This window comes from Lipotes vexillifer, unplaced genomic scaffold (genome assembly GCF_000442215.2).
Source record: "Lipotes vexillifer unplaced genomic scaffold, Lipotes_vexillifer_v1.1 scaffold663, whole genome shotgun sequence".
Classification (NCBI taxonomy): Eukaryota; Metazoa; Chordata; class Mammalia; order Artiodactyla; family Lipotidae; genus Lipotes; species Lipotes vexillifer.
The window spans coordinates 548,827-561,544 of NW_006788963.1; the positions used below are offsets into that span (position 1 = coordinate 548,827).

A 12,718-nucleotide genomic window follows, 5' to 3' on the forward strand; every position below is an offset into this window, starting at 1 on the left:
GGTGGAACTTCTGGAAAAGTTTTAGTTTTTTTAAGGGACATAATTGGCTGGCATGTATTTTGTCCATGATAAACTAATTTTAAAAGATGAAACTATATGAGACAAGTAGGTTGAATGAAATTACAAAGAGGAGTGCATTAAAAAAAAATACCAGCAGTAAAATCTCTTTAAGAATTAAAATGACAGCCTAAAAATAAAAAATAAATAGGCCTTTAAAAATATTAGTTTACTGCAGACAATTTATATTCTTCTTCTTTGTTTTAAAGGATGACTTCCACGCACACCTTCCAGCTTGTCCTCTGGAGGCTTCGGCACAGATGAAATTACCTAGTTTAAAAAAAAGAGAACCACCGACACTATAATTTTTATAGTACAAGAGTAATAAACCATTAGAATAGGTAGGATATACGTCCAGTAGTTTAATCTTTGCCATCACATTTAAGGCAGTTAGCCCAAGTTCAAGGTGCAGCCTACGATCTAGGCACAGAGCAAAGTTTTCTGTCCAAACATTGATGGGAGTAAAATTTCTAAAGCCATTTAACAAGGAAGAAATTTTGAGGGGAGAAAAGTAAACATATGCTCTACTTTAACATTCCTTTATAGATCTGTTATTTTATGAAGTCACTTGTAATTTTATAAATACAGATAGATACCCTGGTTATGCATAACTTGAAACACTTATAATATTTGATATATTTAGAGACACTGAGGCTCCAGTGGGGATGGGGGATGAAAAATTTAAAGAAATAAGCAGAAAATGCTAGAATCCTCAATTTCTTAGGGAAAAATGAAATCAAATACATCAGAACAACATAGACAATATAAGTTAAAGCACAGTAAGACAGTCTTCACTTAAAATGGAAAATTATTAGAAACTGTAGTAAACTGTATTTAGTGTTTCTCCTTTTTGTTGTTCTACTATTTCTATTTCTAGGATTTGGACCTAACTCTTTTTTTCTGGAAAATACAGTCAGCTCTGTCTAAGACAGCTATGTATCTGTATCTATGTCTCAGTTTAGTTGTATCTGAAGGAAGGGTGCCAGTACAAGCAAAAAAATTTTTAAAGAGGCTTAAGCATAAAAACTGTGTCCATGGATTTTTATTATTATAAAACAATTCCTCACCCTCAACTGGATAATTTTGAGGTTAAAAAAGGGTACATAAAAGAATCTACCTTAGCCTCTCTTAATTACATTGTAAAATATATGTACAACTATGTGAAAGCACTTTCTGAACCTGAGTTCAAGTATAAGAGAATGGTCTTTCTCCAGCAGATTATGATTTCTGAAAGGCTTGCCCCACGATAAGGTATTTTTCAAACGCTAACTCAAATGTTAACTTTCTTTTATTTGTGCTTAGAAAATGGAAAATGGTTATGTAAATAACATTAAAAAATGGTTACCTAAGTAGAACAATCTAGCTCTAAACTATTTAAGAAATTTAAAATTAAAATTCAGACCTTAAGGCCTAATCTTTAGAAATCTCACCTTCTTTTATGGCTATCTGTATCAAAGAAGCAAAATAAGCATTTGAATTTTATGTAATTTGTAATTTTGAACTTGAGAAATAAATTGTAATAATTTTCCCTCAATGCAGTAGTTCTCTATGTTGGCTCACATTAGAACTATCTGGAGAGCTTTTAAAAAAGGGAGGGCCTGGACTCCATTCTCACAGATTGATCTAACTGGCTAAAACTACTGGTTTTTTTTTTTGTTTTTTTTTTCCGGTACGCGGGCCTCTCGCTGTTGTGGCCTCTCGCGTTGCAGAGCACAGGCTCCGCGGCCGTGGCTCACGGGCCTAGCGGCTCTGGGGCCTAGCAGCTCTGCGGCATGTGGGATCTTCCCGGACCGGGGCACAAACCCGTGTCCCCCGCGTCGGCAGGCGGACTCTCAACCACTGCGCCACCAGGGAAGCCCAACTACTGCTTTTATTATTTTCTACTTAGAGTGATATAAAATATGTTTAAAGCAAGGATTAAAGGTATCAAAGCAAATACATATCTGTGAGTCAAATTCAGTTATTGTACTTCAATAGAGAATTGTAGGAAACACATCTAAAAAGTAAAAATGAAAAAAACAAGAATGATAATACTGTAGTTCGCAGAAATAAGTCTCCATTCAGTTGTTAGTCCTGTAACCAAATGGTCCTTAAAACGTTTTTTTATTTTTAAATGATCTTACCTCTTTAAGTTTATTCCGAATTAAATTCGCTGTTGTATTCAACGAGTCATCATGCATGTCTACTTTAGGAATGTCTGGTAACTGAGGGCCAATCATAACCTCATTACTACTTGTGCTTGCTTCAAAAAGAGTTCCACGTTTACAATCATCTTCTCTTCTTCTTTTCCGCTCCTGCAGTTGTGTTGTCCTAGGCATAAATCTGTCAACTGCCTCTGAAGGTGTAATAGCCTTCTGTGTGCCAGGGAAGGCCAATGAATTTTTCAAAGTTTTCATCTGCATTTTCTGCAGAGAGTCATAGTGGTTACAATGCTCCAGTGTTTCATCATGGTTTCTACCATCCTGAGAGGAGTTTGATGCTCTATCCACATGGTCTCCTGATGAACATGTATATTTGGGGGAGAAACAGCACAAAGGCAACTCACAAGAATAAGGAAGACAAAGATCTGAGTTCCCAGTAGATGTGTTCAAAGAGGCTGCAGGAAATCCAGAGGTCTTCGAATAGAAGTCCTGTCTAAAATCTTTTGTATCTTTATGCTTCTTTGTCATGTAATGATCTTTATATTAGAATTTAAAAGGTGAGAGAAAGGAAAACAGAAATGGTTCATTTATTGTTTTCATCATTCAGAAACATGTACTTGTAAAAAGAAACATTACTTTAAGATGTTAATGAACGCTACCCTAAAAAATTTACTTCTTGAGTAGGGAATACATTCACATGGTTTAAAAGCTAAAAAGGATATCTGTCCAGTATGTCTTACCTTTCTTCCTCCCACTTACCACTCTTTTTCTCCTGTAATACCCATTTCTCTGAACCTTTCTGCTTTCCAGTTAACTCTAAATCTTACAGAGTTTCCATGTCATTACATAGAAAACTTTTTATGGCTTCAAAGTATTTTACTATATGAATGTATGATGCTGTTTAGTTTGTATTTGTAGCTTTTAAAGGAGACAATATGCTGGATCCATATTTTATCATTTCTTTGGTCACACATACAGGTTTTCCTGAAGCTAGTTATTCACACAGGTTAAAGTTCAGCATCTACAACTGACCAGAGACTCCCAACAGCTCTTGCCAAAATTTCAGGTAAGTTTTACACTTTATTTCTCTCTTCACACTGCCACATGCCCCTTATTCAATCAGCCATAATCTCATCATATTTGATACCTGTTTGGACACTGTCTTTGTCTTTTAACCAAAGGGTGGAAATTTGGTAAATTGAGCCTCTGGAACTATTCAGATTTCAGACCACACACATTATCTTAGTCCAATTCTGACTGCTCTAGTTCTACAGTCCATGTGCCAGATCCTATGACTCCATTCCGTGCACTGGGAATTTGTGTCTAGGGCAACTTGGATGGGCATATTGGGCATCTGGCCAGCTGGTGTTCATCAAAAGTGGAATTTATCCACTTTTTACAGTTGTAACTGGCCTGCACATCAGAGGTGTTTCTCACTGCCTTTTGGTCAAAGCCTTAATTCCTCAGCATGGACACAGGCTTTTCAGGCTTTACTTCCTGTCTCCTTTTCTCTTATCTCTCACTGAAGCTGTGTTGTGGTTATCATGTACTACTCACTGTTCCTTAAAATGCATGATGCTCATTTATTCCTCTGGCCCATCTTTCCATCTCTTCCTCTCCCCTTCTAAGTAATGTCTACTTACCCTTCAGAACTCAGCCACCTCTCTTATCCTTAGGAAGTCTTCCATGAAACAACACCTCTCCCTTCCCAGCCCAGATTACACAGCATTCTGTAAAGAACCCTGTAGTCTACAGATATTGAAAATTGTGATCCTTTACTTGTCTGTTTTCTCACTAGACTGGGAACTCCATGATGATAAACATAGCAAAATATCTGACACATAGGAGGTGTTGTTTAGTAATTGGCTTTCCATACCTTTATTTTTAGTAGTTCTTGCTACATAAGCATTCCTCTCTTGTAATTTTTTTCTGGTTTCTTCAACTGTCTCAAATTCTGGAGCATAGCACACATGAAGCAATCCACCAAAGAAACTTTGTTCATCCATTTTTCTCTTGGCTATCCTAAACAGAAATACATATCATGGTTTACTAATCTAGATTTACTTAGGATGAAAGCTTAACTAGTATACAATACACTGATCTAAAGAGCGAAGTCCAGCTTTTGCTGTGTATATATATTCTATAGCTTGGGAATTAAGATGCTCTGCTTGTGGATGGTATTGACCCTACTGATCCACTGCATACTCTCTTAGAGCCTTTCCTCCCCTCTCCCAAGAGTCTTAATAGGTTTTAACTAAGTCATCCATACAAGCGAGATTCCCTTTAACCAATATAGGATCCAGCTTGTTGGTCTGAGGTACACAATCTGTGGTCATGAAATAGAGATTTTTCTCTGTGTTAAGTTAAATGGCCCTTGAGAGTTAGCTCATACCTAATTTAGCCTTTTCAGCACAATGTTTTCCTATAATGGGATTCATATGTAAGAAATTAGTTAAAAGTATTGTTATTGTAAACCTTCAATAATGGAGGAAATCTTGAATATGTAACAATCAGTGAGAAAATAAGAGGATGGTATTCATTCAACAAATACTTATTAAACATCTATGATGGGCTTCCCTGGTGGCGCAGTGGTTGAGAATCTGCCTGCCAATGCTGGGGACACGGGTTCGAGCCCTGGTCTGGGAGGATCCCACATGCCGTGGAGCAACTGGGCCCGTGAGGCACAACTACTGAGCCTGCGCGTCTGGAGCCTGTGCTCCGCAACGAGAGGCCGCAGCAGTGAGACGCCCGCACACCACGATGAAGAGTGGCCCCCGCTTGCCACAACTAGAGAAAGCCCTCGCACAGAAACAAAGACCCAACACAGCAAAAATAAATTAATTAATAAACTCCTACCCCCAACATCTTAAACAAAACAAAACAAAACAAACATCTATGACTGGCCAGGAATTACTACAATAATTAAGTACTTCTGTGCCCAGGGAAAATGATAAGAAATATTCATTGAGATTTTACCACGTACCAGGTAGTGTCCTAAGTGCTTAAATGCTTCACTTGAATTAACACTTTACAACAATCTTATGATGAAACTAAGGCCTGGGGAGATTTATAACTTGGCCATGCCCATATTGGTTTGTGGAGCTAGGATTCAAATCCAGATGTCATACTGCATGGTCTACTGTCCTAGGTGGTGTGGGAGATGTAAAAACTCCTTAAAATGAATGCACAATAAGAAAATATGATTCCCTCACCATGAGGAGCTGGCAAGTTGGTTAGAGCAGTGAGATTATACATAAGAGCAACTGGACAACACTACATAACCCTGTGTACCCAAGTGTTATTTGTAGCACAGAAAAGACAATAAGAATTTTAATAGCCAAGGAAGGATGGGACTTGGAGTGTATTAGTAACAAGAATAGGAATCAACATAAAAAGAGATAAGGCATTTCACATTTCAGCCTTATTGGAGCAGAGAGTATGTTATATATAGAAGGATAGAAAAGATGGGGTCAATTCACATAGATGCATAACAATAAGAAACTCAACAACTAATTTTTTTTTAAAGACTTTTTTGATGTGAACCATTTTAAAAGTCTTTATTGATTTTGTTACAATATTGCTTCTGTTTTATGTTTTGGTTTTTTGGCTGCGAGGCATGTAGGATCATAGCTCCCCGACCAGGGATCGAACCCACACCCCCTGCACTGGAAGGCACACCTTCTTAATCTTAATCGCTGGACATCCGGGGAAGTCCCTCAACGGCTAATGTTTATTGCATTCTAAAGAGAAGGCATTTGCTAATCCCTTTACGTGAATTATCTAATTTCATCTTCACACAACTTCAATAAGTAGATCCTTTTACCATGTGGATTTTACAGAATACGAAAACAGGTTTAATGGGGTTGAATAACTTGTCCAAGGTCACGATGTTAGTAAGCAGTGGAACCTGAAAACTTACTCCAAACCCAATCTTTAATCTACCACACTACACGACAGAAAATTGTTAAGTATGGGAATGATCTATGGACAGAGTTTTGGTAAAGCTAACACTTAAGAAAACTGGAGAAAAATAATAACGGCCATGTTAGGTTATTGGGTAATTCAGGAATGAATGAGAGAGGCCAAAATGATACCAATGGGAATGGAGAAAATGAGACACTGCTTAACTTGCATATTACCTTGCACTTTGTAAATTAAGAAATTTAATAAGGTAAACTTCTGTAAAGTCTTCTGCTGGGTATTCGTCCAGAGCATTATACTGTTCAATTGCACCATACAGAGCAAATCGCTCAACTAATTCCTTCATCGCTCCCACTGCAGGAACTCCTTGTATTAATAAGTACCGAGATTCCAAATTGACTGTATATACCTAAAAGAAATGCGACACATTAAATGTATTTCACAAATAAGCCTAAGACAAATCTGCTCCTATTTAAAAAAAAATTGAAAACAAGAACTATTCTGTTCAGAGGGTCTGCAAAAAATAAAGAATCAAAAATTTGCCCCTCTCTCTGCATAAAGAATTCACCCTACGTGTGAAGGCCTCTAGCTAAAGCACCTAATAGACTACCTTCAAGCGACACGTTTTCCAGAAGTTGGCTCGGTAGATACGACAGGAAAGAGTTAACATAGTCATTGAGCGTTACCTTGTGACTACTGTAAACGCGGATGATACAATGACTAAAACACAGCTCTGTTTTCACGGAGCTGAGGTTCTAACAGTTGGCTAAAGAGGTCGCAAGAATATCTGGTACCTGAGTACCAGCGTTCCTCACACTCATCTCCAGTGAATGGATGTGACCGCAGCCTTTCAAGATTTTATTTACGTAGGCTAGGCATGTGAAGCTAGAGCTCACATAAAGCTACTGAGGACAGCGAGTGAAACCAAAATCACTTTACCTTGACAGCGCGAGGCCGTCGCCCCTCCCGATACTTGGCCCGCGAGTCGCACACAGCCTTTTGGACGTGGTGGTCGAATACGCCCCCAAGCTCCCCGCCACTCGACGCCATCTTGCCGGTTTGGGCCCTCTCAGAGAGGACAACATCCGCCTCGTTGCCCTCTTGTGTATCCAATAAGAGAGAGGGATGGGTCAAGGCGTGCCGAGATTGGCTGAAGAATCGATAGCGTCAGCCATCGTTTCCTGTGAGCGAGAATTCGATGAACGAGGTGCCGCCCCCCTGCGGCGCGGCGGAGAGGCCCGGAGAGCCGGAGCAGGCTCGCATGCCCCTCCCGCTACAGACGCTCGGCGGGGCTAGGGGCGGGGCCGATCGATCTTCTCCGGCTTCGACGTCCTCGGCCTGCCGGGTTAGCCCGGGTCGGCTAGGGAGAGCGGCCGGAACAGCGCTTGCGGATGATGTGGGGCAGCGGTCGCCTGGCGGGGGCTGGGGGTGACGGGGCGGTCGTGACCGTGGCCTTCACCAGCGCTCGCGACTGCTTCCTCCATTTGCCGCGGCGCCTCGTGGCCCAGCTACATCTGCTGCAGGTAACGCGCCTGCCCCGGACGGGATTCCCGGCCCCGAGTCGAGGCACCTGGTGGGCCGTCTGCTGTCGGCCGGGACCCAGGTCTGTTAGGGACGCAGCGGCCGCTCAGGCCTCTCCCGGCGGCGGGATGCGGGCTGCTTTGCCCAGGCCGCCGACCGGTTCAGAGGCCAGACTGTGGGCCGGTCTGGGCGGTCTTTGCAACCATACCACGTCTAGTGCAGCCCCGGGCCTTTGAGTTAACTTGCCGCATTCCAGGTCTTTTACTTGGTGAAACTGGGCTTTCAAACATCCTGATATTCTGCCACTGCGTTCAGCTATTCCTCACTCCAGGTTGGAAAAGCCTTTGAGAAGTCGGGTTTGTCTTTTTGGGTTTTGTTTTGTTTCATTTTTAAAGAGTGTTTTTCCTACCAATGATTTCCAGGTGCCTGCACGGCTGTGGCCCGGGCCTCCAAAAGGAGGGGCAGCCTTGGTTTGTGGAGCCCCTGTAGGTTAACAGAGACTGAGCCTTGTGTCCCACGCGCGAGATAGGTTAATAAGATGAAGGTTCTTCCAGCGTCTCCGTTACTCGGAACACCTCTGAGGTGTGCTGGGAATGTGCAGTGAGATTATGCATATTTGGACGTATGTAGTTAGGATTACTTGAACCTCTGCTTTCAGTTGCCGTCTGAACATTGTGATTGTGGTAGTTCATCGCTCTAACCACATCCCTACTTTCATTATTTTAAAATAGAGGCACCTGGCCTACGAGTTTGAGTGTGCTTCTGGGGGCAAAAGGATAGAATATTCGAAATCTTTGAAAATCCTGGATGCCTAGTACCCCACTACTGGCTAATCCTTGCAGGAAATATTTAAGAGTTTGCAATAATTTCAAATATCCCACCTTTCCATTTTAATAACTACTTTTCTAGATTATATTTGCCCAGTCTTTCAAAGCACGTTAATTTCAATAGCTCCTGCCATTATTTCTTTTACCATAAAGTAGGTAGTCTCTTGGCCCTAATGAGCTCCCTTCATGGCGGGAGATGAGTTAGTTATGTCACTAAATCCCAGGTAGATCCTGCCTGCCCTGTGCTCTCAGTCAGCTTTGATGGAAATTGTCCACAGTGCCTTCAAATCTCCACCTAATGAGTTTATAGGAAACACTCCCCACCTAATGAGTTTATAGGATTGCTTCCTTACAGTAGCTCTAAAATGTGGATGCTGTGTTACATTCATCACTATTTAAGAATTTAGTGGTCTTGATCTATTTTAAAAATTTTTAGCCTTCAATAAGTATTCATAGGCATTAATTCATAGATAGATTTTTGAAACTTAAATCCTTTTAGCCTTGGAACAAACTGTTGTTTCTGTCCAGCCTATATCAGCAGAATAGGACAATTTTTCTCCCCAATTAGAAAGGTAATACATGTTTTATAGGAAATTTGGAAAGCATGGAAAATTATAAACAAGAAAATAAAATTACCCATAATCCCCAAACCTAAAGATAACTAGTGTTAACAGTTTGAATCAAACCTTCTAGTTTTGTTTCTAATCTCTATTTTTAACAGAAATGGAGTCCTACACACACCCTTATATGTAGTTTTGTATCCTGATATTTCCCCTTAGAGTTATTATAAGTGTTTTATTTTGTTAAAAGGTAATTGTCATTTTTAGTGGCTAATTAGTACTCTGTCATAAGTTTGACATAATTTAATTGTTCACTGTGATGGAATGTTTATATTGTATTCCAGTTTTAGACATTAAAAGTGATACTGTAATTATATTTTAATAAAAGTTAAAAATAACATATCTTTGTTGTATAATATATAATAAAACATTGTTTTATTTTCTGGTTATTTAGGATAGGCTCCCAGAAGTATTGAGTTAGAGGGCATAGGTAATTGTTAAAGTAGAAAGTCATGAGTTGGGAGTTAATAGGTTGAATTATTTTACTTCAGCTGAAGCATTGAATACATAATAGAGATAATACTGTAATGGGTAAAGAGTCAGAGTGATGATTTTCTGGCCTGTGTCAGATTTACCTTTTTTTCTTTCAGTTTTGAGATATAATTGGCATACAGCCCTGTGTAAGTTTAAAGTGTACAGCATAATGATTTGACTTACATGCATCATGAAATGATGAGCACAATGTTTAGTGAACATCCATCATCTCATATAGATAAAAAATTATAGAAGTAGAAAAAAATGTTTTCCTTGTGATGAGAACTCAGTGTTTACTCTCAACAAGTTTCATATATATTAATGCAACAGTGTTAATTGTATTTATCATGTTGCAAAAGGCTTTAAAAATACCGATGTTCTGGTTCTTCCTCAGTCCTACTGAATCAGAGTCTTGGGGAGTGGGCTTCAGGCATCTGTAGATATAGAAATATCTTAAGGCTACTTGGATGCACAAAAAGCTGAGACCCGCTGTTCTAGAATCACAGAATATTGATGGTGAAAGAGACCTTAGGTATCTAGGTCATTTCTGTACTTTCATGCACGAGGAAGCTGGCCAGTCCATTTCCATGCAGTTAATTTGCCCTCGTCTGTAACTCACCTGCATCATCAACACTCGCCTCCTCGCTGTTTCTTCCATAACCCAGCTCCTTCCCACTTCTGTACTCTTACTCAAGCTATTCTTCCCTAAAGCATTTTTCCTCATTCCATGCTTTTAAAAACAGCATAATTCTACCTCCTCCACGTAGTTTCAGATTCTCTGTTGCCCACATTTGTCTCCTTTTCAAAACTTCACTGCAGTGTTTATGTGACACAGCTCACTTGTTATATTCTGTTCTGAGTTTTAAGTATTGTCTTCTTTTGTTTATCCAAGTCCTGTTTCAGGACTGGGTACCCAGAGGATCCTTTAACTCAGGATTTCTTAACCTTGGCACTATTGACATTTTAGGCTGGGAAATTTCCTGTTGTGGGGGACTGTCCTGGGTATTGTAGGATGTTTAGCAGCATCTTTGGCCTCTACCCACTAGATGTCAGCAACACGCCTCCTCCCGGTCGTGACCAAAAATATCTGGAGACATTGTCAAATGTCTCCTGGGGGAGAAAATCACCCTCAGTTGAGAATCACTACTGTAACTCAGTTACTTTGTGTGCATTACTGAAACAGGGGAAAGGATTCATATCCACACCGAGAGCAACCAAATGAACCTAAATCACCCTCCAGAAATAGCCATTTTGTCATTTCCTTTGTGTTACCCAGGCCTCGGACCTGGCCGATCCTAAGGCACTGCAACCTATGGTTTCACCCAGCAATTCCCTTCAAGTGATATGGATACCATGGGTTTGGGCAAAAGCAGGTCAGTCATTTGTTGATTAGATTGAACTCCTGGAAAAGGGGCTTCTTTCTCTCTAGGCTGTCCTTTTCTTCTCTCTACCTGAGGGCCCCGGGGCTCTGTGGTCCAAGTGAATGATTTTTGACGTAAAAATGAACTCAGAACATTAGTCTGCAAAGTTTATATCTGAACATATATTATGACTTTATGGGGCTGAATACTACCTTTTGACCAAATGAATAATTGAAGTGTTTTTCATATTTAATGAAGTTGATTTTTCCCTTTTCCAGGGAGTTGGTGGGTTCTCCTTTTTGATATTTCAGGGCATATTTCATATTTTCTTATTTAACATCTGTGGTTTTAAAAGTTTCTTCATATGAAATAGGGGAATTGATCTGCATTATATGTCAATGACTGATGAAACTCCGTAGAAAGTTTTTGGGGGATTGGTCACTTTGACTCTTATAATCTCAGCTCACATAGTTACAGCTGACCTAGTAACTTTGGACTTTGACTCCAAATCTGAGTCTCTTTCTACTGTATCACATTGTTCTCAGTGGAAAGATTTTGTCAGCCAGAGTGGTGGAACTGTCCTGTAAAGAACTGTAAGGACTTCCCTGGTGGCGCAGTGGTTAAGAATCCACCTGCCAATGCAGGGACACGGGTTCAAGCCCTGGTCCGGGAAGATCCCACATGCCACGGAGCAACTAAGCCCGTGCGCCACAACTACTGAGCCTGCACTCTAGAGCCCATGAGCCACAGCTACTGAAGCCCATGCCCCGCAGCAAGAGAAGCCACTGCAATGAGAAGCCCATGCACCACAACGAAGAGTAGCCCCCGCTCACCACAACTAGAGAAAGCCCTTGTGCAGCAACGAAGACCCAGTGCAGCCATAAATAAATAAATTTAAAAATATATAAATTTATTAAAAAAGAGGATTAGCCAGAAATAGACTAACATGGTTGATATTCACATGAGAATATCAGTAATTCCTTTTTTCCCTTCCAGGTTTATATTTCCCAAGGTTTCTTTAATAGGTTTGTAATTTTTAAATCATAGAAAACATTTTTTAATCCTTAAGCACAGGCATACATATTTTATATAATTGCTCTTAAGAAGAATAAATTTTATACTTTGCTTTTTTTACTTATGTTTCCATAGTTCAAGACTTTTAAAAATTATTATTTAAGAAGCTGCATAATATAAAATTTCTGGAATGTACATAAGCTATTAACAGTAATTACCTCTGGGAACAGGGACCAGCCCTCACATTTTATGCTTTTATACTTTTTGTGCTTTTACCATGTATTACTCTTCTAATAAATAAATACTATTACATTTTTATTGATTACATGTTTCTACTTATTGACTTATACTTTACTAAAATGGTAAATTTACAGCTTATTTAGTAATTTCCATATTGCTAGACATATAAGACAGTTCTAACTTTTTTTTTTTCCATAGAGGAGTCCTAAGTTTTCACATAGAAAATACTGAAGAGATATGTTCTGGTGTAGTTTTTTTCTTCTTCTTTGAATCATTAATTCTAAATAAGTAAGTAAGGTCAAAGGCTGTGTAAGTTCATTGGCTGCCTGTTGCCATTGTAAATTCTGGAATGGTTGAATCAATTTATAATGCCATCATAAGAATGTAAGGGTATTGGTTTCACCCATAGCATCACCATCATTGGGTAGTGGAAAAGATTATAGCTTTTTTTTTTTTTTTTTTGGTACGCGGGCCTCTCACTGCTGCGGCCTCTCCCGTTGCGGAGCACAGGCTCCGGACGCGCAGGCTCAGCAGCCATGGCT

General features: G+C 39.8%; 2 protein-coding genes across 2 annotated transcripts in view; one reads left to right on the forward strand and one right to left on the reverse strand.

The window, feature by feature from the left end:
• RBM48 (RNA binding motif protein 48) lies at positions 1-7,203 on the reverse strand. Its single transcript, XM_007461888.1, has 5 exons — positions 7,059-7,203; positions 6,338-6,528; positions 4,075-4,220; positions 2,181-2,734; positions 1-327 (listed from the first exon to the last, which is right to left on the reverse strand). Exons 1-5 carry the CDS (start codon positions 7,167-7,169, stop codon positions 241-243), a joined length of 1,089 nt encoding a protein of 362 aa, XP_007461950.1. The 5' UTR covers positions 7,170-7,203; the 3' UTR covers positions 1-240.
• A 307-nt stretch (positions 7,204-7,510) lies between these two features.
• The window catches only part of PEX1 (peroxisomal biogenesis factor 1), a 73,612-nt gene continuing 68,404 nt past the window's right edge, over positions 7,511-12,718 (forward strand). The window contains exon 1 of the mRNA XM_007461898.1: positions 7,511-7,819. Within this exon, the coding sequence (XP_007461960.1) occupies positions 7,511-7,819 (309 nt within the window). The remainder of the gene's footprint in view (positions 7,820-12,718) is intronic.